This window comes from Rhipicephalus sanguineus, chromosome 6 (assembly GCF_013339695.2).
Source record: "Rhipicephalus sanguineus isolate Rsan-2018 chromosome 6, BIME_Rsan_1.4, whole genome shotgun sequence".
NCBI lineage: Eukaryota > Metazoa > Arthropoda > Arachnida > Ixodida > Ixodidae > Rhipicephalus > Rhipicephalus sanguineus.
In genome coordinates, this window is record NC_051181.1 from 153755623 (window position 1) to 153783038 (window position 27416).

General features: G+C 48.5%; 1 protein-coding gene across 1 annotated transcript; it reads right to left on the minus strand.

Annotated features, from left to right (window-relative positions):
• Positions 1-476: 476 nt before the first annotated feature.
• On the minus strand, positions 477-26260 carry LOC119396833 (caveolin-3). The gene is made up of 2 exons (XM_037664169.2): positions 25247-26260; positions 477-4354 (listed from the first exon to the last, which is right to left on the minus strand). Exons 1-2 carry the CDS (start codon positions 25433-25435, stop codon positions 3989-3991), a joined length of 555 nt encoding a protein of 184 aa, XP_037520097.1. The 5' UTR covers positions 25436-26260; the 3' UTR covers positions 477-3988.
• Positions 26261-27416: the final 1156 nt, after the last annotated feature.

The window sequence follows — 27416 nt, forward strand, 5'->3', positions numbered from 1 at the left end:
ACTGGAAAAAGAACAGTTGCAGGTATGCGCAACAGGAATTGGGCAAGCCCCACTACAGAACACAAGCATTTATGGGAACCATATGAATGCGCTGCTGGTGGGAACGGGAAGTGAGGATGAGGAGGAGGGAAAAGAGGAGGGGAGAGTGCAAAGCATAGCATGTCCTTGTATAGTATAGTACAGCAAGGGGGTGGGAAAGAGAGGTAACGGTGAGGATGAGTCATGTGAGGGTGAGGAGGAGAGAAAAGATGAGGGGAGAGGGTGAAGCATAGCATAGCCTTGTATAGTATAGTATAGCAAAGGGGTGGGAAAGGGAAGGGAGGGTGAGGAGGAGGGAAGAAAGAAGGGGAACGCCACCAGCTACGCTGTTTCCTCACTCTTCGCACCTCTAGCGCGTAGCTGCCCCAATTTTATTTCTTTTGCTATGATCGTTTTGTCGACTTGTGGAGCGATCAAGAAACTTGGCGAAATTGCACAGTAATGGCGAATATATAGGTAAAAAGGAAATATTTAGGGTGTCAAACAGGAAGCGTTTCATTTAGATATAACATCCATCTTTATTACAGTACAAATCGCGGCGTGACGGGGTATTTGTTGCAGCAGTATGAAACATGAAGGAAATGGCGACGCAGCTCTGTACACGTTTCACGTACCACACAACGATTATTCTCAAGATTTCTCTTTGTCTTAGACTTCTAATGACACTGACAAGGTAAGTTATCACTCGGTTGAAATTTGGCTTCGTTGGTACATGATCTCTGTGTAGAATAAACGACGGGCGAACATCAACAAAAGAATAACACACAGCGACATTAACGCCGTGTGTCGCTGTGTGTTCTTGTGCCACTGCGCGCCCAGCGCTACTCTCTATGAAAATAATTCTAGAGATTCAAAACATTGTAGAAACGGAAGGTTAAACGAATGGATGGGGTGATTGCACCAAACATTTTTTTAGCGCACCGCTATACCTGTTGAAGGAAGTATATGGGTGTTTGATAATAATACGGAATGAATATAAAGTGCCCTAGTGAACGCGTGTTTGAAATATCTCTGCGCAGAACTCAAAGCAAAAGCGGCTCGCGACTTCTCTTTTTTTATTCAACGGATGTGGGCTCCTTTCCCGAGCGAAACACCCGTGAAGAAAGCCTAGCGCCAGGTTGGGCTTGTGCACATCTGAGAACCAGCGGGTGCCCGGCGGGAATCGAATCGTCGACCCCCCCGCCGCCAAGGCTGACGTTACATTTCAAGACTACAGCTCTAGTTAGTCAAATTGCCAGTTTAACGAAAACGGCTTTGGATTTAGTTGTCTTAAAGAAAAGGAAAGGCAGTCAAATTTTTTGTTACGGCGGCCAATGTGACGCTGTGTTTAAATACTATTAACAACCTACATGAACCCGGCGGATAATAGGGCCAAGAAGATCTCAGGCGGCACTAAATGTAGTTTTTCGTTCATTCCACGGAGAGCGTTTCGACTCCGGTATGTTCGATGCCTTGAGGGAGCATGCGAGGATTCATTGGTCCCCTCCCAGATTGTAAGGTTCCCTTAATACGCGAAGCCATCGGACAAAAGGAATGTTCTGCATTCGGCGCCATGGCTACGAGCGGCGCGGACTAACACTTCCAGGATTGCACGTAGATACACATCATCAGCATCAGCAGCCTGACTATGCACAATGCAAGGCAGATACATCTACCTGTTTCTCCAATTAGCCCAGTCCTGCGCTCGCGGCGGACACGTTATCCCCGCAAATTTCTTAATCTCATCTGCCCACCTAACTTTCGACTGGGGAAGAGGCGCTGTCGTAGCACAATTGGTAGTGCTCTACACGCGTCGTGCGGAGGTTGTCGGTTCGTATCCCACCAGCGGCACATTGCTTCTTCGTACACTTTCGTTTTGCTTCGTGTCACAATTACCACAACTCAATTAAAAAAGAACTACAAACAACGACAGCTGCGATTTTCTTGGTCTCTTGATCTGTCGCTGTGTCCAGCAAAAACTGGCCCATCGATCAATTCCGTTTAGTGCGTTCATCGACACCTGAACACACACAAACCAGGAGCCACGCGAATGCATGCACGTAGCCTTTGGGAAATGCTTCTCCAAATATACATGTATTCTACATTGCAGGGACGGGGCCACGCTTCATAAAGCAGATAGCATTCTCTAAGCTATCATTTGAAGGAGGAATTCGCGCGGGTGCTACATTGAATAATTGATTAGAGGCGCCTGAGGTTCTCATGATACAAGGGAACAGTTTGTGAAGAATGAAGCGACACGCACGCGGTTATACAAATGCTTGGATATGAGACACATCCGCACACAACTGATCACAGGCACATTGACTATATAAACAAAACTAGACACCTGTTCGGGAAAAGACAAATATTTCATAAAAGAAGAAACAACCGTAGATGTGCGGACTTAACCCTGGACGTTTACTTATCTTCGTGCAATTTTGTCTGCGTAGGGCACTTCGACAGGACTACGACTCCTGATTGCGTGATTTTGTGTCGATAACATGAAATATATGTGTTTGCGTTATAAACTTCATACCTGATGTGATAAGAAACGTGACAATGCCCGACAGAAATTTTCTTTCAGCTGCTTCCATCGCAGCAAATTTCGAAGGACATTGCTGCTAAAAATATATAATGTCGAGACAAAACTCAATATGGTTTCATAAAAAAAAAAAAACGCTCTATAGATGATTGTGTTCGCTAGAACTGATGCGGCGACGAACTAATGCTGCTCAGTCCTGGTGCTATTATGTTTGGTCCCAGTGTATAAAACATCTCAGTGCCGTATACTGATTGGTTATCCACGTCAACTCGAAGAGTAGTATGAACGACGACAGTTAACAAAGTGACGACGATACATACTGGCTGCGTTCTGTTTCTGCGTCGGTGAGACTGAAGGCTTAGATACGATGTAGACCGATTTTGTGGCGTAGGAAAGGGCAGCTTGATGACTCTGCATGTGTTGAGGTTGAGAGCATGGATGAATACGGATTTTCAGATGCGCTAATCTTATCCTGAAGCCACTTAGCTGTGTGAAGTGAGGATGTACTTGATTCATTTTTTTTTGCCGAACAGCTATCAGGGGACCTGAACTTGGTATGTTCATTTTGCTTGTAGGAGGATTAGCGACATTCATTTGTTGGGTGTGAACTTCTGCGGACTTTGTGAGTGCAGCTTCTTCAGATTTATAATTAAGCATAGACATGCCTCAACTATGAAATATGGCTCTCCATTCAATTGATGCGCTTACTAGAGCCGAATAATCTGGGAGAAAGAACAGTGTTCTTTCTGTAAACTCAGCAAAGTGTTTCGCCACTGAATTCAGTCAGCTGATTTGTCTATATGCAGCAACAGGGCTGATTTTGCAGTGATGCGGCCGTATCCTGTAGGTAGAATACTGAAATAAAATCATCAGAGTTGTTCCTTCTTTTGTGTACCAGTAAAACAGGTTGGCTGTATCCATATCTACTGGCTTTTCTTGGTATGTACTTGGACAATGCAAGAGAACACGGGAGTCAGAAGGATGATACTGCGACATATCGGCCTCGTCTTCACCTACGCTAAAACTCAACACAGATGGTAGATGGGATTCATGCTGGCGGCGCGAAGTACAGTACAGTCAACACGCTTTCTGATGTTAAGTCCAACAAGACAGGGAATATTTAATTAGAATTCTAAAGCTAAAACAAGCCCTTCAACGAAGTTGTTTGGTCCAAAAAGCTTTCACTGACTTGCGTTAAATGAACACTCTAATTTCAAGGGCAAAGCTTATCTTCCAACAACGTTAGGAAAGCAGCGGGTTAAAAACATGACGTCAGTGACGCCAAGTGGTGCCCGTAGCACAGCTTCGATTATATTGGGCAGCAATGATTGACCTAACGCTAATTGGCTGGTCCCTGTCATGTCGAACAGCGGGGGCGTGTACGCTAGCGTGACTTCCTGGCCAGCACGCGTCTTATACGGAGCCAGCCTAGATGGACTCCATGTGATGCCTATCCCCATTTTGAAGGTGCAGCACGCGGATCCTGCTGAGCACCAGGCCCATCTCGGAGAAGCAGGGCGCGCAGCACGACTCGAGTATGATGCGCATGTACTGGCGCACCACGTGACAGTTGACGCGGCAGTGGCGGATGGCCGGCCCGATGCACCAGATGTGCTGGAAGGACAGGCAGGCGAAGCTGATGCCCACGATCAGCGCCAGGGGCACGGCGCACAAGAGGCTCAATGCCCGGTAGCAGATGTTCTTGGTGTGCGTGAAGGTGACCGTGGCCGCCTTCCACACGCCGTCCAGAGAGTACGTGCCTTCCGGTTCGGCGAACACGTCGTCGAACTCCACCTGCGCGTGGTGGTGGGGATATGTTACGATACCTGAACACTGCATCAAAACTCGTATTCACAAAAACGTCTTGCGATGGAGCTGTTCGTAAGAAAAACTAAGCCAATCATGATGCTGTACATATACCCAGAGGAGCCAGCAAGCCACCGACAAAGAACACTTGCCACACGGCTTTGCGAACTTGGCTCCAGACGTAAAGGCCGGTATCCACAGAGAGCTCTTACGCTAGTTTCTAGGAGCAAATTTCAGCCACTCCTGATGATCGACATATCATTAGTGAATGTGCCCAGCCAATTGGAAAGGTGCCTTACGAATAAATAGCTGCGTGGATTCAGCCCCAGGAGTGCTAAACCAAGGATCACCTCTTCGGCGACTGCCAGGCAGGACAAGGACAAGAGGCCACCACAACACTGTCAAGCCGGATGACCAAACAGAACTCGTCGCTCGCGTAGGTCAGCACATAGCACAGACATGTAACATGGTCTTTCCAATGGAGCGTTAGTTCGTATAAGGTTTCATTACGATATTAATTGCTATAGGCTGCAACGGATCACCTTGTAAGAGAGAGAGAGTGAGTAAGAGAATGAGACACAAAGTACAGGCTGAAATACAAAAGCAAAAATCCTACAATTGTTTGCTCATTGAGGAAAGAAGTACACCAGCAAATATATATGTTAACCTGACTGTTATCGAATTAAATCACATGCAGACTATATGCTTTCCAAGCTCCTAAACGATGTAGCTGTTGGTGTAACAAATAAAAGCATTAAAAAATCTGCTTAAATGTGGCACCACATTTGTTTCAACTTTGGAGTGAACCAACAAGGAGGATCCTTGTTCCTCACGCTTTATCGGTATCCAACATTAACATCTATTGTATAACCAAACATTAAGACAGATGAAACCATTATCAGCAATACCTTAAGTTCGTTGAGAAGACTTTGTTGCGAAAAAAAGTTTCAAGCGGGACAAATATAAAATAACTAAAAGCGACTTGCATGACTGCTAGATAACCGTGTATCGATTCTTTCTGACGGCGAAGTGATAAAAAAAATATGAAGACATCAAAATTTGTCATCACGGGCACGCAGGAATATTGAAACCAATGAAATAACATACACTGCTGGGCGAGCTCTTCATTGTGATATATATTTTCATGGAAACAAGTGACGCCACATGTCACAATCTACATACACATCCACGAGGTCATCCTGCATTATTGATATAAAAGAACTCGTTACAATCTGATACAAAGTGCTTTATTGCGACAGCTTATTGACGGGACTGTGGTAGAATCGACGAGAGCAGCTGCAGAACGAACAAATCGTGACTCGAATGCTATGGAAAAGATTCACGCCGAGGCTACATTACAAATGCGGTCTCGGCACGAAGGTCTTGAGACATTGTGCATACGTTCAGCGTTGCAGCGGATTACGTTTGAAGCGCCGCTTCTTCGCATTTCGTCTCGTTCTTCTGGGTCCTCTCCTTGAAAGATTTATAGAATGAGGGGAAACACACCGTCTGCATGCATTCCACTGCTGACATTCTTTTGAATAACCTCTGCAATGCACGGTGACTTACTCACTCTCTTAATATTCATTCTGGTAATTGCACTCGTAAACGGCACTGGCGCGGGATCTTGTTTCGTGGAAGGACTCGGGAAATAAGGCAGACTCCGTATCGTGATTGGTGACCTCAAGATTCATTAGAATACGGAAAAAGGGCGTTGTCGACTTTTCAGCGGCGCAAGTTACGTACACGGCTTACGACGCGAAAGTGGTGAGACAAAAGAACGCTGTTCTAAACTCAGATGGGGTAAGTCTTCAGAAAATTTTATGAAAATCGACACGCAGTATTGCGTTATCTATAATATTGCATATATTACGAAAGCAAAATCACCATGAAATAGCAATAAGGAAGTACTGGAATCGTAACGAAACCGTACGGACTCTCTTTTTTTCTTCGCTGATTGAGTAGCCGGGAGACCAAGCAGTAAAGGGAGAGAAAATAATCAAGACGAAGTGCTAAATTTCTATGCCTAAAGTAATGTCTGTGGGTGACCAAATGCGAAGAGAATGTGGTATTACTTGTAATCAAGCATCAGTTCCTGGAGTGAGCCATCGACACGTGCGCTTGATATTTTTCAATGCCTACAGGACGGGACAGACTGTGACGCCATAGCGTTTGTTAAAGGACATGACTATTTCAACTGTGGGCGTTAGTTTTAGTGTGGTTTACGCAACCATGGGCGTGGCCAGAATTTTTCTTCGGGGGTGCGGGGAGGGGATCGACCACTCTTTATGTATGTTCCCTCGTGTGTTTGTATGCGTGCGCGTATATATACGCATACAAAATGATACTGTTTTTTTTTTGGGGGGGGGGGGAGGCATTGACTACTTTAAGGGGAGCATTTCACGTAGAAATAGATTATTGTACGATGCAGCAGAAACCTTGCGCTCATCATGCCCAATCATCTTAAACATAATCGCCATCTTCGGTGACAGCGAAAAGGTTTTTATCCAAGTACAGCTCACTGAGACTTGCTTTTTCAGACGACAGTGAGTGTTGGCTTCTACTTTATTGAAGTTCTGCACCTTCAATAGGACAAAGGGCACAACTGTAAAACACTACACCATGAATATGCGCACTTGATTTAATATAGATATTCTCGTGGTGTATATATATCTAGCCAATATGGATGCAAAATAAAAATAAAAGAAGCAACTGTAGGCCTTTTTTTTCTATCCTTGGAGGAAGAAGCCAACCATTTAGTGAACCGCATTGCTCAGGGCTTCGCGCAGGGGCTTATTCGGCCCACGTGAATCCCCAAGACTGCCGAAGCCTTAAACGCGCGGAAATATCCTGTCTTGTATATAAGATCTCCTGGTTATTAAATTACTTATTGCGATGATACATTCAGGCACGGATGAACTCAGCATGGCACTTAAGAGTTCTGCTGATGAGGGATAAAACTAGGAAGAACCAAGGAGCTTGATTCTGTTAGTTCCGGCGGCATGAATCAAACAGCCAAGGAATGCAAGGATATTATAACTGTTTATATTCAGTATGCTGCTAATCGAAAAAAAATTAGCACGCTTCTGATCCACTGCGTAACAAAAATTGCCTAATCCTTTTAACAACTTCTCCGATCTGACGTGGTCACTTCATAAACGCCTACACTGCCTTTTCGTTGCCCCACTCATGTACTACGTAGAACTTGCATAATGACTTAAATTATGCCGTTGAATTATGAGGACTGTAATACCTTGATTTAACTAGCTTAGCGCGTATTTAAAGGAAGAATTGCTGTTCACCTGTCTGAGCGCTAGACTGTCCCAGAGATTCGCTAAATACTGACAGCACATGATATCAACCCCCCCAAAAAATGCTCAGCAATAAAGGTATTTTGCACGCATGGTGGCTCGTAGCTAAAGTTTTTCCTCAATACTCACTGCAGTTTCACATTGCAAGATATTTTCTGAACGCAAACTTCCCCTTGTTAGCAAAATCGTAGAGCTATAGACATAATTGTGCTCGTTTCGCATGATTACATACCTGCTTCCTAACGTGTTTAACATTCTCTCTCTTTCCCAGTTTATGCTCAGAGCATAAAATTAGCTGATAAACAAGAAATGCTCATATACAAAATTAGGCTTTCTTATAAGCTTGCAAACATCGATGTGTACGTAGCTCGCTGCAGCTCAACCACAACATCTTCGTTATCTGGCGCTCTCTTCCTTTTCTAGCGTTAGCTACACTTGCCTAGCCGGAGCCGATTTCGTGTGGAGCGTCATGAGCCGTGCTGCGCATGCGCGAGGATCAGTGATGTCACACAGCTGAGTCACCGGAGCTGGCATTTCACGCGCTCTCCGACACCGCCGCGCGCGGCTCGCCGCTGCTGGTCTGCGCCGCATTCGAGACCAGTGACGTCGTAGACACAGTGGCGCCAGCGCGCGCGCAGCTATTCGCCTTCGCTGTGCAGTCGCCGTCTGACACTGCGCTGAGGCCGCTGATAGTGCCTCTGACTGGCGTTTGCAGGTGGGTAACGCCATGGAGAAGGAGAGCGCAAATGCTGCTCGACGGCGCAGAAGAGCCGAGAAGCTTATCTCATCGCATCCCGAAGTAGTTGCCTGGCAATTAGCGGTTCAGCGTACGAAGAATGAACAGAAGAAGGCTAATAATCCTAGACAATCTGGAAAGCTAAGAATCATCAGCTGAACCTTTGCTAACGCTACGTATATCCTGGCATAGCCGAGCTGAGCCACTGCACATTTTTTTTTGGCCTCGCTAGAAGCTCCCCGAACGCTTCTCTCCTTAAGTATGTCTCTTACTCCTGCCACGACCGCTCGATGAAAAACACACGTTCTTCATCGAGCGGCCGTGCTCCTGCAATCCTAGCGTAACTTTGCTGATCAAGCCGACCTTGCACAGCCTCGTACACCCTATCGCCCACATAAAAAAAAAAAAATAGTGCTTCGCTAAGCTGCTGTAAGCGACGTCGACATGTTTCCGTCAACAGACCTGTCCCTGAGACTGGCATTCAACTTTCCAAGTAAACACCAATGTAGTTCACTGTGATCAATATTATTCTGACACCACGCTCGCGATAAGCGCTTCCCCAAAGCTAGAAATAAAAAAAAAGCTGTGCATAGGTGGCCTGTATCTTGTACATTCTATGATTACATTGTTTTTCGTTGCGTGACTATGAACCAGCCGTATAATGTCGCAAGAACCGTATCAAGCCGACTGCGGCTATAGATATATGGTCACTCTGGCGAGCACATGAGCCCAACGCTCGACGATGCTTGGTTGGCTAGCTGCGTCTAATATCGACGCTTCACTTACGCGATCTTCTATATCTTGTTCGCATGTCTGCGATTTTTCCCGCCGTTTCCCGTATGTCCTAATGCGTTCGTAATGAAGTATCGTCTCTAATAAACGTAAAGTACGTGCCTTCAGAACACGGCTTATTGATTCGACCACAGATAAGGATGACACAGCCTGCAAGAACCACTGCGCGACTAATCGAAACGAACGAAATGACGAATTAAAAATGAGAAAGAAAAGTCGTATAAGAACAGAGGCACAGCACGCGAATAACTGTCAAATATTTTTTATTTTTCTTCAAGTACGAGGCTATCGCGCAATACACGCTACGCAGGCAACCGTACGTGAGCTTCCGTCCCAGCGATGAACATACACACCTTCGCAACACGACCGCATATCCCGAGCAGATAATAGGCTAGAGCTACATGCGGCCAAGCACTAAAACGCAATACAAGATCCAAATATTGCTATAAAGTAGGTCACGCAGAACTGCGAAATCATGTGCTCGCGGAGGGGGCTTCTTTTTATTTCACTCAGGTAAAAAGCAACGTATGCTGGTGGCCTTTCACGTATGTGGAGGTAGTCTAATAAGACCTCTCCTCTCCCACTGCTCCCACCTATGAAGACTTTAGGATTAGTTCCCTTTCCATTCTCCAGCAACACACACTCTCGCCCAAATGAGGTACAAGGCCTCCTGTAAGCGGGCAGCTGGTTACGGGTCACAAAGCCCGCACGGGTGTTACACTCAAAAAGCAGCGGAAACAGCGAGTGTGCTGCCAACAGCTAATACGCAGAAAAGCGCAGCACATCGCTCGTCGTACAGCGCCGATCGATAGAACGGTACGGGTTGGTACACGCTCCAAGAACGACGACGCTTCAAGGGAGTCATTATCCGCAGAATTGCCGCTTTTTGGAACACGGCACGTTTGTTGTGGCCTCGTGTAAGAAATGATATAATACACAGAAGAATCGCACAGAAGAAGAGAATAGAAAGAAGATCTTTATCGCGCTATACGGGCTGTTTTCTGCATTTTGTTTCGTTTCAGCATGGAGGGCATGCGAGAGTAGTGGTTTGTTTACATGTTTTCGTTCGTTGTTTTGCCGATGAATACATACATGGGCGGCCTTCTCAGGTTGGTGCCGGCGCCTGCGGTAGGTAGGCGTCAGGTTCGTCCTTAATTACATGGGCGCTGCAAGAGAGCTATGTCATTAAGTATACCTCTTATCGGGGAGTTTATAGCGCAACAAAATGAACGCATTTTCCCCGCCTCCATTCGAATCTATTGCCCCAGCAGGAGCTTATATATTCTGCACAGAGTACATCTCAGCGTACTTATAACGCCCACCGGCTTGTCGTCAGACTTACTTGACATTTTAGCAAGGTTGGGTCAGAAATTTCGTACATATACGCAAGCAAGAACGTAATTACACCTTCCCATTAATGTTGCTGCCATCCGCACACTATTCATCTTTTGCTCTGTCTACACACGGTTAGCGTGTCGTGTACACTTTGCTTAGACACGTCATGTACGTCGGCGCACACGTCAGGGTATGGGTCGCGAGCCGATACACATGCGCACGGCATCGATTTGACGTTCGAGAGCACTGCACACAACACCGTTATTCCGAGTATAGTATACCAGTCGAAGCTTTTTTGTAAATTGTCGCAGTACCGTGCATAAAACCGGTCTTTATACTTTTCAGTTTCAGCACTCCAAGATACAGCTATATCATGTGTGCTTTACTGCAGCGGCACCTCAAGACAACCGGCGCAATGGGTGACTGGCGGTTTGTGCTGGGAACGCGTTAATGTAGCAGGAGCTATTTTAAGTAACGAGAACAACCATGTAATGTAGACAAATATGTTTAATAAAATTAGGCGAAGAGAGACACAGCATCCCTTCACATAAGCTCGAGCGCATTGGGGTGTGACAAAGTTGACGCACGTGTTTGAAATCACCTACTGCGGGCGCTCAATAATACATAATCTCGCTTGGAAGGGGGGCGGGGCTTTCTGCGTTCACTGGCCCGATGAGAGAAATTCCGTTAAAAGGTCGCATTTGAGCGGGAGCGCAGCGCAGCTTTAAAAAAAGAAACAAAAAGCATATCTACGCACCCAGAGCACACGTCTTCTTTGTGCCCACAGAAGCGCAGAATCGGCAGTTATTTGCTGAACGGCTCATTGTTCTACGTATAATGGCATCAGTGGCGTTTCTAATTTTTTATTTGTACAAGCCGGAACTGTGAAAGCGAACCTCTAAGTGGATTCGCTTTGTTACAGAAGAGTTCACGGTGGGATTCAAAGCCGAGACGAATGAAGTTGGGCTTTGAACTGTTTCTAAGGCGAGTCGGCTGGAAAATAACTTTATATTCTCTAAGGAGGGAGTACATCGGATTGTACTGGACGTAATGAATGGATATAACAATCAATAGTCCTGTCGTTTTACGTGAATAGTTAAGTAATGCTTTTCGTATGAAGTGACGGTGTATTCTGGAAGGCAGGAAGTGCAAAGACTGATACGAAAACGCTCACCACGATATCGAGACCCTTTTCCCGCCTAATCCACAATAGCCTCATCCCCTATAATCCTCTAATCCCCCAACGCCTAATCCCCAAAGTCGTAATCCCCTAATCACAACGTTAAAATTAATTGTTTAATTAACTAATGTTCGTGGCCAGTGTTAGTAGAATGTCTATTTTCGAGTGCCATATATATCCAACAGAACTATATAAGACTGACTTCAGCTTGCTCTGCACCAGGCATCTACTGCGATGTGCGATGTTCATATGTGAGTGCGTGTGATCTATGTGCTATAAGTTTCCTTTTAAGTCTATTTTGCCGTTTTGTGTTCATTTAAGATAGAATGATCCATAGAACGGCGGCGTAAATTCGTGTAAAATGTGTCTTGAGCGTAAACTGAAACACAAACGGGACATCGTTGCTCAAAACACCAGTTACCTACACTTACAGACATTTGCGACGCATAATCGCCCTCTTTGCAGCCCGTTTCTCAGCCCGCAAGGATCTTAAGGGGACGTTTTTAAAATCTAAATTAAGTCACCGTTGCAAATACAAGCCAGTACAGAAAGAAAGAAAAAAAACGCATAGGAGAGATGCCGGAAATGTTTCCTTCGCATATTGTGCTGTGCTAGGCGCTCATGTGAATTTTTTGTTCACTGTGTGCACGCATAAAATGTCTTCCAACCGTAGTTTGCATATTGTTCTCTTTAATAAAGTGAACGCCTCAGATTCCTCATCAAACACGAAAATTTACTGTCGGCGCCAACACGAGTGATGCAAAAAATTATCATCATGTGATGAAGTCACCCTGTGATGTCGTCATGAAGGCACAGATCGACAGAATGTGTGACGTCATAGTTATTGTGCCACATAACATCGACGCTTGGTCATAGGTGGGCCGATCGCGGAGGCACGTGGGGTGCAGGAAGCTTTCGGGGCGGACGGATCAATGCAATCGAATGAAAAGAAAAAAGTCACAGTTTTGCTGCAAGGGTGAAGCAATGAATGCGTTAGCAAGAAAAGCGGCCCGTGATGAACGCGCTGCTACGCTGCAGAAACATCTAACCCCACCCCCCCCCGGCAGCAAATACCGAGCGAGCAAACAGCGGAAGGGCAAGGTTCTCCCTGCGCAAATAGTAGAAGAAGCGAGCGAGCTGGCCGACGACTTTTAAATGCGCTCGTTGCGCTCCTCGCGCCATCTCGCTGGTAATGAAAAAAAGCTTATAAGCGCCTGCCGTCTCCGAGTCCTGCCAGCGGTAAAGGGTGTGTATATAACGCTCGCCGTTAGCTACCTGAAGGATCTGCGCTTTGTGGCGTAGCGGTTAGCGCCACGCGCTGCGGAGCGAGAAGTCGCTGGTTCGATTCCGCGCTTCGGAAGCATTTTTCTGAATTATTTTTCTTTGGGACTTTTATATACATATATATATATATATATATATATATATATATATATATATATATATATATATACGGTGCATGACGGCGGCGGAAAAAACTAGCCGAGACTGTCCATATAATTGCTATCGCAATAAAAGAAAAATACGATGCATTTCGCCTTTGAGTCAACTTAGGCATAAGGGACCCTGTGAGTTTTTGCGCAATATTCAATCGTATTGCACAATATTTATTAAAACTAGCTTGTACTTGCTGTTATTTCTTGCTTCGCAAAGCTGAATTGTGTAGATGTCACGACGTCGTTTGACGACTCCTATCCACGCGTTTGTATAAAATCAATGCAGCCTCTGTGTAGCAGCTTAACAATGTGAACCTGCGGATAAATAAGCAGGATGTTCATATTCAAAGCGCCAGAGTTCGGTGTCAAGGAAAGAGCACTGCTCCTCCCAGACAACACAATGCGTTCAATAACTTCCACAGTGTTCGTTACCCGGGTCCGTAATGAGGAGCAGGTGCAGAGCGGCGCTAGCTCTTTCACTGCACGGCAGAATCGTTAGGGGAATACAATGAAGCCAATTAGCCTCCGCCCAACCCACAGCGTCTCTTCCCTGCCTCCCTTTCCTAACCCGGATCCCAAGCGTTCAATTAACTGGCCGCACGCGCGAACTCTGGAGCGGCGCATAAAAGGAGCTGAGAGAAAGACCGGCGCCGCCGTCTGCAGTGTTTGTCATATATAAAACAAACAGGAGTACTTCGCGAATGTTTTTAACACGTCGAAATGCTCGAGATTTAGCAAAGCGATTGACGATGAGACGCAGTCTAACGCCTATACAACGAAATTACCGGTATAATGAATGATTCCATAAGATCACGACTCTATCGCGAACGCCATTATAGAACGAACTTTCAGGGGCCTGCATAAAAAGCACTTCGAAAGTCCCAAGTACTTTGCTGCCAAGTCGCTTAAAGGGACCGACAGCTGGTCACAACGTGTGATTAGATCGTCGTAAAAGTGAAAAGACAGCGAAATATAATGACAGACTCCAGCATCATTTTCGCGTTGTCAGTAGAATTTATATTTTTAAATCGTGTTTAAAAGTAACAAAAACCGGTATGTCGCGCAGCCTAGCGGAAGAGCCTTGAAGTTGTATTATGGAGTCGATCACATTTTGCTGCACGTAGTCACGTAGTCTCATGCTGTCATGCGCGCCATAATTAGTCCTGAAAATTAGAGTATGTATATTATTATCTATCCCCGCTCTATCTCGTCCTGCTTACGAGGTAAAAGGAGTTGCCCGGTGAGAAGCGGCGCTGCCTTCGCGGCAACCAGTGCAACTTGTCGAGCCGCGGCGCATGCGCGCGGCGTGTACGCATGCGCAGCAAACCGCCTTGCTCGAACACGAACCGCTCTCGCGCTCACTGTTTGCAGCATGTGTTGTCGCTTGTGTTTACGATTCATATCCGCCGCAGATAGAAAAATTCTGATTACAAATGTTTCACGGCGTTTTCCACGTTACCGTTCTGTGATTAGACACTCTCACCGGTAAGCTTTCCGTTGCGCTAAAGAAAACAGGCACCATAAAAATTGGTTCTCGGTCCCTTTAAATTTGTATATCACACAGCTGTAACGCCACCCATTTCTTTAGTAACCGTTTATTTGCTTACGGTGACACCAGCTTTCCAACCGACACAATCCAACTCTCCAACGCGTTATGCTGATGACGTTCAAAGGGAAATACCCAGCAACAACTCACGATGACGAAGTACCGTTAATCTTTAGTTTCTTGCGTAACTAAGCACAAAGCGCGAGGTACAGCGAGTCAGAAATGTCCACGTACGAATATTTACCCGCGCTTGGAAGAATACATAGAAACGCGTGGTATATTATCCTGATCTTATCAACGAAGCTGAGGCCAAATTCAAGGACGTTTTCGTCCTTAAGTGCTATACACCATTGGCTGGCCGCCTTTGCTGACGCATGTCCAGCATCAGGATTGACCGAAATGCTCTATTACGGAGGATTCTAACGTAAGAACACTTTGTGAATACAGATCCTTGTCAGCGGTGACATGCGTCTTAAGAAAAGGGCTGTATTCGCCTAGATATTCGTTCCTAAAAGTCCATCTTCTCAAACGCTTTGCATAAGCAATGAATATCTTTAACCTCCAGATGAATTTGAAGCTGTTGCTGGTTTAAGGAACGGCAGCTGATCTTCACGTCTTACATGCGCTATATGGCTGAGAAGCTGTTGCACTTAATAAAATAGGCAACACTTTAAAATAGTTTAACGTTGAGCGAGTTGGTGTCTTGACATTAAATTCATCATAAATAGCGCTACGAAACGGGACAACAGAAAGGAAGCCGAACGCAGGCGCAGACTTGCAACTGATTTTATTGAAGGCTGATCCACAGGTTTATATATCAAAAAGCGACGCAGATACACCGTTTCAACGAACAATAGATATAATACAAGAAATTACCAAACCAGGCGTGAAAGAAATTTCACTTCTGCATTGCACAGCCCTATCGATATGTCGATAACGAACTCCTGGAAAGTTTTTCTGATAAAAAATACCTCTGAAGTTTCCCGAGCCGTTCCTTTTCTTTTCTTTTTTTTTTGCTTACTTCGTCCAAGAATTTGCGCCTGTGTTCGCCATCCTTCCTGTTGTCCCGCTTCGTTGCGCTATTTACGATGGATTTAAAGGCAACACTGGAATAGATGAATTCAGTATAATCAAATCAATACGGTTATCAATACAGTACGCTGTGCATATTGTATCAGCTTCAATTCTCTGCATTTACGTTTATTCCGAACTCTCATCCAGGAACTGCAGACGAATGATTGTACCAGGTGCCCCGTGTTCAGAATTCCCCCTTTCTTAGCCTTCGAGTGGTTCGAAACGGGCAGAGTTACTCGGATATGCGCGCCACTACTCCGGTTTCGTTTCGGAAAATGACCGACCACGCGCGTCCACGACTCTGAACGATCGGCAAATGACCCACAGCGGGCTCATAGTGCGTTGGACCTTCTTCCGTTATCGACTGCCGCCGTATGCCCCAATCCGAAGGAAGCAGCCTGTTGCTGGTGGTCACATTACGCGGATTTTTCTAACCTGTTTATGTCACACGCGTACAGAGTCCTACGACGTGAGTAGTGAAACAGCTTTTAGCAAGGTGTTTAAAAAAGCTTTGAGAAAGATGAAAAGGTATACGATACAGCGTAAACAGTGGCAAATCCAAAAAGAAAAAGGGAAAGATAGCGTGAAGAAAAGTAGGTAATAGCACGAGCCCTATTGTATGATTCACCTTCTGAGCGTTGCTAGCGCGAAGCTGCCTCGCGTACACAAAATAAAAACAAGCAAACAAAAATAACACGTTGACTGTGTGGAGAAAGCAAGGTCGGCAACAAGAATCAGGCGAAGACGGCGCATGCGCATTGGGGTCGTCAGCTGGACGCTGATCGATTTGTCAATGCGTGTGTTTGTGTGGCGACGTGCTGCTGCGTGGGGCACGTGGTACGCCTTCCAAGAGAGCGCACTCGTGGTGTACATACGGGCGTTCCAGAAAATGGCGCGCAGCACGTGAGCGGCCAATCCCATTACAGGCAAAGCCTTACACCATACGCTGCACACGCACCTTTCACTCTATTGCGGGTGAGGGTTGACGGCGGGTGGAAAGAGGCGTGTGATGTCCTTGGTCCACGTGTGGGTTCACGGTGTGGTTAGTGCACTTTACTGCGGGAGATGGCCGCGTTATTTGCTGAAAGATATTTTGGTATCAAAGCGCATTCGCCGCTGTTGATGCGATGACCTCTATGCTGCGTAAACACCAATAGGCACGCGAGGTCCGAGGTAGGGACAAGGACGCCGCACGTCGTTCTTTCTGAAAAGGAACGTGAAAAGCAACTACGCCGATTGCGGTGGAGGAGGAGGAGGAGGAGGAGGGGGAGCTTGGAAACACTAAGCGGTAAACATTGACAAACGTATATTATACTGCAAATAACTGCGCTTTAGAAGCAACCACTCGCTGTTTGTGCCCTAGGAGATATCGCACCTGCCGCAGTGGTCTAGTTTATATGTTTGTACCCTAGCAGGATGTCGCACCTGCCACGGTGGTTTATTGGCTATGGTGCTAGACTGCTGACACGAAGGCTGCGGGATCGAAACCCGGCCTCGGTGGCCGCATTTTGATGCAGGCGATATGCTAGAGGTCCGTGTGCTTAGACTTAGGTGCACGTTATACGAACGGCGGCTGCGAGCGCGCCGACCGTATAGAAGAAGAGAGCGATGAACGATGGCGCGCTCACAGCTCGCGATCAGCAGCCGCTGGCAGCGGGCAGTCGCGGCCGAGGCTTGGACGAGTAAAGATGTGTCCCTTTGTGCCCCGGCCTCGTCTCTAAAGGGTTCAGGGCTAACCGCAGCCGCAAAACCCTACAACGTTAAAGAACACCACGTGGTCGAAATTTCCGGAGCCTTCCACTACAGCGGCTCTCAGTTATGTCCATAATCATATCATGGCTTTAGGACGCAAAACTGCAACAATTATTATCAGTAGATACTGCAATAATGACGTTCTCGTTCGCTTTCTTTTTTTTAAACCAAGTTGTGCCGTTGCGCAAAGCTCATTCGTTATGGAATACGTCCAACTAAATAAAGTATGATTAAGAGGTTCTCAGGGCTAGGACCATGTTCTGATTACGAATATTGAGATAGCACGGGCATCCGGATTAATTTTGTCCTCCTGAGTCTCTTCAACGTGAGCCTAAATCTAAGTGCATGTGGTTTTCACTTCGCCCACCATTGAAAAGATACAGCCGTGGCTGAGACTGAAGCCGTGAACTTGTTGCGGTCAGCAACCAAACTCTGTACATGTCTTCGATGATTGACTCGGTACACGATGCGCGTGACAGGCAAAAGCCGGCCTGTGCACACGCAGCAACAGGCACGTGGTCTTGCGAAGTATTAGTTATGAAGTGAGATGGCAATTGACATATTTTAATGTCTGGTCTAACCTGTGGTGCCTCTACAGACTCGTCCGTTCTTTCATTCTTCCGCATTCTCTTTCCCCTTCAAAGTTCAGGGTAGCTATCCGGATACTGCCCCTGGTTGTACTCCCCCTTCCTCCTTGCCCCCCCCCCCCCCTTTCCAATCTTTTTCTCTCTGTATAGTCTGAAAATGTACATGCTGGCGTATCACAGGTGTTACAGATTATCAGCATAAGCATGATTACTTTTTAAAAATGACGCTGCAATTAGGAAAAAAAAAATGTTAGAGTTGTTAAATAGTGAGAAGTGTGAAATAATGTTAACTGAGATCCCTATTTCGGTATTGCGGACAAAAAAGATACACTTAGCCAGAAATCTGCCTTCCTCTAAAGCGTTCCTCATAATCATATCGCGGTCTTGGGACGTAAAATCTCAATAAATATATATAACTCTTGTAGCTACTTAGTGTTGGGAATGGGGTTGCGTGGCCGGAGCGCGCACGAGTGGGTATCGCACCCGAAGCAGTCATCAAGACAAGTTGAAGCAAGGAAATCTTTATGTACAGTATTTACATAGTTCCGATCTCTGTGAACAGGCGCCGGCGCACTTTAGTGCGCCAGAATAAATAACATCGCTACAGGGTCGGGGCAACAGCCCTGGCAGGGTCTACAGGTGGAGAGAAAGAAAGAGATAGAATAATGCTACGCTAACGCGACAGGCAGGACGAAAAGAAGAGGAGGACGAAGAGCGCTTGGCTTGCGAGTATCGGTGCCAGGCGGCAGCCATTCAGCCCCTTTTGCCCATCAGCCCATCTTCAAATAAACATCTTTCATCATAACAGTTTGGTGAGAGGTGCGGGGTACGATAACGGCGCTCCCTACGAACGACGACGCACCGACTGAAGAGACGCAGTACGTCGTGATTCGCCGAAGTAGACGAATTGCTGGTCTGCCGCCAGAGATGGATCCCGAAACGGACAACGAGCATCTGGCACCCGCTTCCGGTCTCCCGACACCGGCCGCCTCAGGTCACCCATGGCAACCCTACATCGAGCCACGAACCTTCGCAGGAAAAGCCGGTGAGGATGTGGACGCTTGGCTGAGCTTCTACCAACGGGCAAGTCGGTTCAATGGTTGGAATGCCACCGGTCAGCTTACCAATGTCGGCCTCTTCCTTAAGGGAACCGCGTCTGTGTGGTATGAAAACCACGAGGAGAGCTTGACAACGTGGCCGAAGTTCGTCGACGAGATTAGGAAGTGCTTCGGAGATCCAGCGGCCAAAAAGAATCGTGCCGAGCAAACGCTGATGCAACGCGCTCAGGTTCCTGGGGAAACCTGCACAACGTACATTGAGGAAGTGCTCAAGTTGTGCAAGGTCCTGGACCCTCGGATGACCGAAGAGGACAAAGTGGGTCACCTTCTGAAAGGAATTGCAGAGGACGTCTATCAGTACCTCATCGCGACGGAGAATCTAGAGTCCGTGAGTAACGTCATCCTTCACTGCCGCACATTTGAAGCCTTGAGAGCTCAGCGCATCACACCGAAGTTCGGCCGCTTGTCCAACGTAACGACTGTCGCCAGCGTTGACGTCGCTCCAGCCCCGTCTGACCTCGCGTCAATTATCCGCCAAGTGGTGCGGGAAGAGCTCGACCGACGTGAAGCGGCGTCTGTTCCCTCTCCTCGGGCTCGGGGGCCGGCCTCTTCCTTCGTGCGATCCGAGTGTGACGTCCATCAACGCTGCTTCCGTTGATGCATACAACTTCGCACCGCGTCCAATGGTACCAAGCCCTGCAGTGAACGCCCATCTCGGTTACGAGGGCCACGACGGCTTCGTACGCGGCCCATCTGCAGTTTCTCAAACGTGGGACGGCGGCGCCATGTATCCTCCCGCTGGCAATTTCAGCATGTCTCGTGAGCGCCCCATTTGCTTCCAATGTGGCGTCCGCGGCCACGTCGCCCGATTTTGTCCTCAGCGACGTCGCATGTCAGCCCCATCAACTGAGCGACCACGCACTTTCTATCGGCGCAACAATCACCCTGGTGACAGAGCCAACTGGCCTCCCGGCCCTGATAGCAGGACGCCCTATCGGCTGAATTACCTCAGCGACTCGCCAGCTTCCGTGCGGAGCTTGAGGCCACCGCCTGGACGGCAACACAGGTCGCCGTCTCCTCTACGACGTCTCACGTCCCCACCGCCGGGAAACTAGGCGGCGCGACCGATGGAGGTGAGGTCGCCGGTCATCATCAGCCACATTCCCCTATGCCTCCGCCAGTCACCATGCATCACAACAAGATTAGTGTTTTAGTGGACAATGTTGCTACGTCAGCCTTAGTAGACACGGGAGCGAGTGTATCTGTCATCAGTCTGGATTTCAAAACCAAACTCGGTCGTAAAGTAATGTTTCACTGGGACAACGCTAACACATTTCGTGCTGTAAGTGGACAATTGCTCCGACCCCTTGGTGTGTGCACTGTGAACGTTTATTTCTCCGACAAGTTATATCAAGCCGAATTTGCAGTTCTTGCTCAGTCTACACATGATGTAATTCTTGGCCTCGACTTCTTACAGCAGTGCGGTGCCACGCTTGACTGTGGGACCGGCGAGCTTTTCCTGCCCCCTCTTGCCGACCGACCTTCTACCTGTTCGCGCACCCTCGCCGTCCTTGAAGATGTCGTCCTCCCGGCATATTCCGTATCCAGAGTTCGAGTAGCTGCTGATAGTGTTGACAGTGATGCACTTGCTGCTATTGCCGAACCGGTGTCTTCGATCATAACGAAGAAAAGTGCGTTCATACCTCGATGCGTCATCTCTTTGGCCCGCGGAACAACCACACTTTGGGTGTCAAACGTATCTGACGAGTCTGTTGTGCTACCCAAGGGTATGAGGCTTGCATCGTTTGAAGTGGATACCAGCATCGATATAGCAGCTTTAAATAATGACACATCGCGCGAAGAAGCCCGAGCAACTGATATTAGCCCTGGTGTTCCTCAAGACTCATCACTTTTCCTGAATATGGTTAACAAGTCACTGACCTCCGAGAAGCGTCAAGTGCTGGTCAGTGTCCTCAGGAAGCATGCATCGCTGTTTGATTTTAGCCAGGAAGCTAAGGAAGTGCGCATTCCCAACACACGGGCTCGTCACAGGATCGACACCGGGTTAGCGCATCCAATAAGGCAGAAGCCTTACCGCGTGTCCGCGTCGGAGCGTAAGGTTATCGCTGACCAGGTGGATGACATGCTGGCCAAGGGCGTCATTCAAGATTCTTCTAGCCCTTGGGCGGCACCGGTCATACTTGTGAGAAAGAAAGACGGATCCTGGAGGTTTTGCGTCGACTACCGGCGCCTCAATTCCGTGACGAAAAAGGATGTGTATCCGCTTCCCCGTATCGACGACGTCATTGACTGTCTCCACTCGGCGTCCTACTTTTCATCTGTGGACCTCCGATCGGGCTATTGGCAAATACCGATGCATTCCACTGACAAAGAGAAAACAGCTTTTGTGACACCAGACGGCTTGTTTGAATTCAACGTTATGCCGTTTGGTTTGTGCAACGCGCCCGCGACGTTCGAAAGGTTCACGGACACGGTTCTGCGTGGCCTAAAATGGGAGATTTGTTTATGCTATCTAGATGACGTCGTAATTTTCGGTCGCACTTTTGCAGAACACAACCAGCGACTTGACGTTGTTTTGACGTGCCTCGAACAGGCTGCCCTTACCCTCAACTCAAAGAAATGCCAGTTTGGCCAAAGAGAGGCGCTAGTACTCGGACATCTAGTGGACAAGCACGGCGTACGGCCAGACCCACAGAAGGTTGCCGCAGTGAGCAATTTTAAGCAACCGCAGTCGCAACGCGAGTTAAGAAATTTCTTAGGTCTTTGCTCGTACTTTCGACGTTTTGTGCCCAATTTTGCCGAAACTGCGTACCCTCTGACCTCATTGCTACGCAAGGACACGCCTTTCACCTGGACAACGGATTGCGACTCTTCGTTTCGGCAGCTAAAGTTCCTGCTCTCTTCCGGACCCATACTCCACCATTTTGACCCTTCTGCCACAACGGAAGTGCACACCGACGCAAGTGGAATTGGCCTCGGTGCCGTCCTCATCCAGCGTTTTGGTGACGCCGAGCATGCCGTTGCGTACGCCAGCCGTTCGTTGAGCAAGGCTGAACAGAATTACACCGTAACGGAGCAAGAGTGTCTCGCTGTAGTTTTTGCTGTCCAGAAGTTCCGCCCGTATCTCTACGGCCATCACTTCACGATTGTTACCGATCATCATTCGCTATGTTGGTTAGTTGGTCTCCGTGACCCGTCTAGTCGCCTTGCTCGGTGGGCGCTACGCTTGCAGGAATTTGACTTTACGGTCCGTTACAAGAGTGGCCGCCAGCATGCCAACGCCGACTGTCTTTCGCGGCTCCCGCTACCCACAACTGCTTGTGACGCCGACAATTTTGATGAATTCCTAGCCGCCATTGACGATACACGTTTTCCCGACCTCGCCACCTTCAGGAAAGAACAGCGTGACGACCGGCACTTGGATGCCCTTTTCGACTCAGCTGCTCAGCCGACAAACAACAATGGCTTTGTTATGCAAGATGACCTGCTCTATAAAAAGAATTACGCGGCTGATGGTGCACGCTTACTATTAGTGGTCCCCACCAAGTTGCGACGAGACGTGCCCCATGCTATGCACGATGACGGGACCGCTGGACACATGGGTTTCGCCAAAACGTATCACCGCGTTCAAGGTAGATTCTACTGGCCTAGAATGAGAAGGACTATAGAAAAGTATGTGGCCAGTTGTGACGAATGCCAACAATTCAAGCGCCCGAACACTGCCCCGGTCGGACTCCTTCACCCTTTGACACCACCCTCAACACCTTTCGAAATGGTCGGAGTGGATCTTGTCGGCCCTTTCCCGCGCTCATCAAACAACAACCGTTGGGTCATCGTTTGTGTTGACCACCTGACGCGTTATGCGGAGATCGCAGCAATACCAACAGCCACGGCAATCGATGTTTCGAGTTTCCTCCTGTCTACAGTCATACTTCGCCATGGACCACCTCGCATTATTGTGAGTGATCGTGGACGCCAGTTCGTTGCCGACGTGGTCGAAGAACTCTTGCGTCTCTGTGATTGTCGATTTCGCCACGCGACCCCTTATCACCCGCAGACAAATGGTCTCGTCGAGCGCACGAACAGAACGCTCACCAATATGATTTCTATGTACGTCAATTCAAGGCATAAGAATTGGGATGACATCCTCCCCTTTATTACGTACGCCTACAACACGGCGAGGCATGAAGCCACTGCCTACAGCCCCTTCTATCTTCTTTACGTTCGTCCACCTCGACTCTTCCTTGACACCATTCTGCCATTTCATACTCATGTGGACCTTTCCATTGCCCAGACTCTCTGCCGCGCAGAGGAGGCACGGCGTGTAGCTCAGCTTCGTACGCTGGCATCCCAGGACCGTTCCAAGATCACCTACGATTCACGGCACAAGGACGTATCTTACGACAAAGGCGACATAGTTTGGCTCTGGACGCCGCTTCGCAAGCGTGGCCTGTGTCGAAAGTTTCTGGCACGTTACACCGGCCCTTTCGTCATCGTCGATCGCCTCAGTGACCTCACGTACTCGATAGCTCGTCTCCTAAACCACGGCTACCGTTCTCGGCAGACGCAACTTGTTCACGTCGCGCGCCTAAAGCGCTGTCGTCCGCGCGACTCCGCGTTCACGTAGCCGTTACTCGCGCGGCGGGCTTCGTCTGTGGAGGGAGGAGTGCTACGCTAACGCGACAGGCAGGACGAAAAGAAGAGGAGGACGAAGAGCGCTTGGCTTGCGAGTATCGGTGCCAGGCGGCAGCCATTCAGCCCCTTTTGCCCATCAGCCCATCTTCAAATAAACATCTTTCATCATAACAATAAGAATAATAATGATTAGGGTTTTAGGTCCCAAAACCACGATATAATTATCAGGGGCTCCGTAGTGAAGTGCTCAGGAAATTTCGACCCCCTGGGATTCTTTAACGTGCACTTAAATCTAAGTATACGGGCATCCAGCATTTTCGCGTAGAGAGACACAGAAAGATAACCACAATGGGACCAGCTCAGACGTTAGGACTTCAAGACCCGGTTTACTACGTTGCGATTGAAGATGAGAATAACGGAGGATAAAGCCAGATGACGAGAAAGTACAAGACCATCAAGAAGACAGCAATACATACGCGATATGAATTACATGGTAAAGTGTACTCTCCTTCGCACAAGCTGAAGTTAGCGCACTACTTTCTGGTTTGGTAATCAGTGCGGCCATTTTTTTTTTTTTGAGCACGGAGCGATGATGGTAGTTTTGGGAGCGTTCCCCAACTCAAGAAATGCCATCACAGGTGAAGGCGGTGCGAAAGAGCACGGGGCGTTTCCTAAGTGTGTCACAGGAACTTGGGGCGTCTTGTGGTCGGGTAAAAGCTCGCCCCTGTTTAAATTCCCGTTTTGCTGGAAGCTGAAAACTGATTCTGCAAAATCTCAGAAGTCAGATGGCATATTTTTCAGCCTGTTTAAAATTCCCGTCCCGTGAACAGCTAACGGTGAGCTTCTGTATAACCTATGTTACCCCTCAGACGCAGCTGCATGCTCTGGTGCATGCCTTATAGCCCCATAATGGCAACTTACACTGATACAGACGTTACCGGTGCGATACGATGTGTTATGCTACTAAATATGTTATATCAAGCATAACTTAGAAGAACTTCTTGTTGGGCGATGATAAATTTCTTGCGCAGGTATTGCTTGACATGAGGTGGGCATGAATTCTTTGCATTTTCTCCTTAACCTCTTTGCTTCTGACGTTTGAAGAAGCTTATATGAGCTCTTTCAAGAACGAATAAATCAGTTGATAGTTTGCGCTCCTTCTGTCTACATCGCTTTTCCTGTGTTCGTCCGAGCTTTGCGCACATATCCTACAATAAATCAAGCATAACCAAGAGCAATTACTCGAAGGTTGCTGCTCTGAATGTTCTTGCTGAGAATGACAGGACATGATGAAAAATGCACTAGACGGTTGCGCAAAACCTATTCTGCTAATCTAAAGAATGCTAAGAGCGAGTCCGTTCGCAGTAACGCCGACTTTGCGACATAGGGAGCACGCTCTTTAACCACCACCGCTCACCTGCAGGTACTCGCTGAGTACGTTCGGGTCCCTCTCGCTACCTGCTCCCCGCATCATCGTCGTCGAGGGTCCCCCAGCACCGGCGCGCCTCGCGCCCGCCGCGTCCACCACCATCACACCTCCGGCGTTGGTCGTGGAAGAAGGCGGCGCGGGTCCGGTGCCGACCAGGGTGGCCGCGCTGCCCAGCATCACCTCGGGACGCACCGAGGCCGTGCGCTTCTTGCCGACGGCGGCCGCGACGACGCCGGCGTCGAGCGCGAGCGTGGTGGTCGCGTGCACCGCAGCCGAGAGCCGCTTCTTGGTGGAGCGAGCCGCCGCCGCCGCTCCCACTCCCGTCGGAGGCCCGGAGACCGAGTGGCGCGCTCTGGCTTCGGCCGCCGGTGCCACGGCCAACACTGCCGCCGCCGCGGGCGCCCTGGCCCGCGCGTCCTGACGACGCGACGCGGCCGCCAGCGCGGCCCAGCCGCGGGCCGACGCCCCTCGTTGGCCGTCCGTCACCCCGCCCTTCCTTGATTCCCTTTTTGCCTTCCTTTTCAGCCGCCTCTTCTTCCTTTATTCATAACCTCCCCCGCCGCGGCCGATTAGGGATCACGCACGGGCGCGAAACCTCCAAGACTGTCCCCGACGCACGCACGCACACACGCCAGACCACGTGGGGGGAAAGGCAGGTGGAGCTGAGACGACGACAACGACGGGCGAGCGACGGCTCGAGGCGGCGACCGTGGGGAAAGCCCTTTCCGGCGCTTCCCCCTTTTTCACAGGCACGCAAACACGCTCTCCTTCCTTTCGTTTATCCTCGTGTTGATTCCTCCTTTCGCCCCTACGTCGCTATTCCCTAGGACGCGTCCGTCGGCACACCGTCTGTCTGTCTCCTGGGGTGGGAAAGTGCGAAGCTTATCTCCGACCTCCTCCGCACACTGGGATCCTCCTCGCCGAATGAAATGTGTCCCGGCCGGGTCTCGTTGCAGAGTCGTGACCGCCGGTGTGGTGGCTAGCTGCACGAGCCGTAGTCCGGTTCTTTTCTGCCGGACCCGCCCGTCTTCCCGCTCGCCACATCCGGCTTGTCCAGCCGAGTCGCCCCCGCAACTGAACAGAGCGATGTCCGTGCTCGTGCACCAGACCAGAGTCCTAGCCTCGATTGAAAGTGGAAAAAGAAAAATGCGCCGGCGACCTGGTTGGCAACGGTGTCGCCGCCGCCGCAGCCATTTGCTAAACCTTTTCTCCCCCCTTTACCATCGCTTTTCATACGCACACGGTTGCAGTATATATATGGGAAGGGGGTCACCAGGGGTCCTCCATTTCGCTTGATAATGTTGTTCCACTTGCTTTAAGCTGTTTTACTCTTTCATTTAGGTTTCATCCTTCCTGTGCCGACAGGGTTACCTTCGCTTCTTGTTAGGTGCATGCTTTTTTGACGATTACCTACCTGCCCTCGTGGGTTTATGGATGGTTCGTGGGATCGGCGCGGGGAACGCATAAATAGAACAATAACGGCGGTTCGCTTGCGAAAAAATGGGGCCTTCCGCTTTTTTCTATTGGCACGCTACGAACAAAGCTGTTTTTTGGTCGTCGCTCTTTGCCAATACTTGCCTGAAAACGATAGACAGATGACCCTCATCAAAATTCATTCCGCAAACAGGGGGGACACGGGCGTGGGGGAAGGCGCCGCTGGAAACGAGAGGCGGTTAGCGTTTCATTTTTATTAGCGATATTCATCTTCTCGTCGCGATATGAAACTATGCAAAAAGTTAAAAGAGGGGTATGCCTGTCGTAAATCAGCAATCAGCGCTACTGTCATCAATGTTCGAAATTTCTTATTTTGCGCACCAGGGTACAAGCTCTGTGTGGTGTGGCGACGGGCGCCGTTTATAGGCGAAGGTTTTTGGGTGACCTGTCCCGCGAATTAGGGAGGCGTGCCACCACCGCTGCCATGGAAACAGGGCGATCATGGCTGGCGTCATTGTTTCGCTTTTTTTCGTAACTTGGAAAATTTCGGTGCCTTAATTCTTTATCGTGTGCGAACACGATATATCCGCGAAAGAAAAAAGAAAACGTTGAACGGCATTTTGGAATGCCATCCTGGGGGCTAACACGACACGCCTCGGCCAATTGTGGTCTTAAAAAATCTTATGAACGCAACAAAGTAATATATTAGTATACCGTAAACATC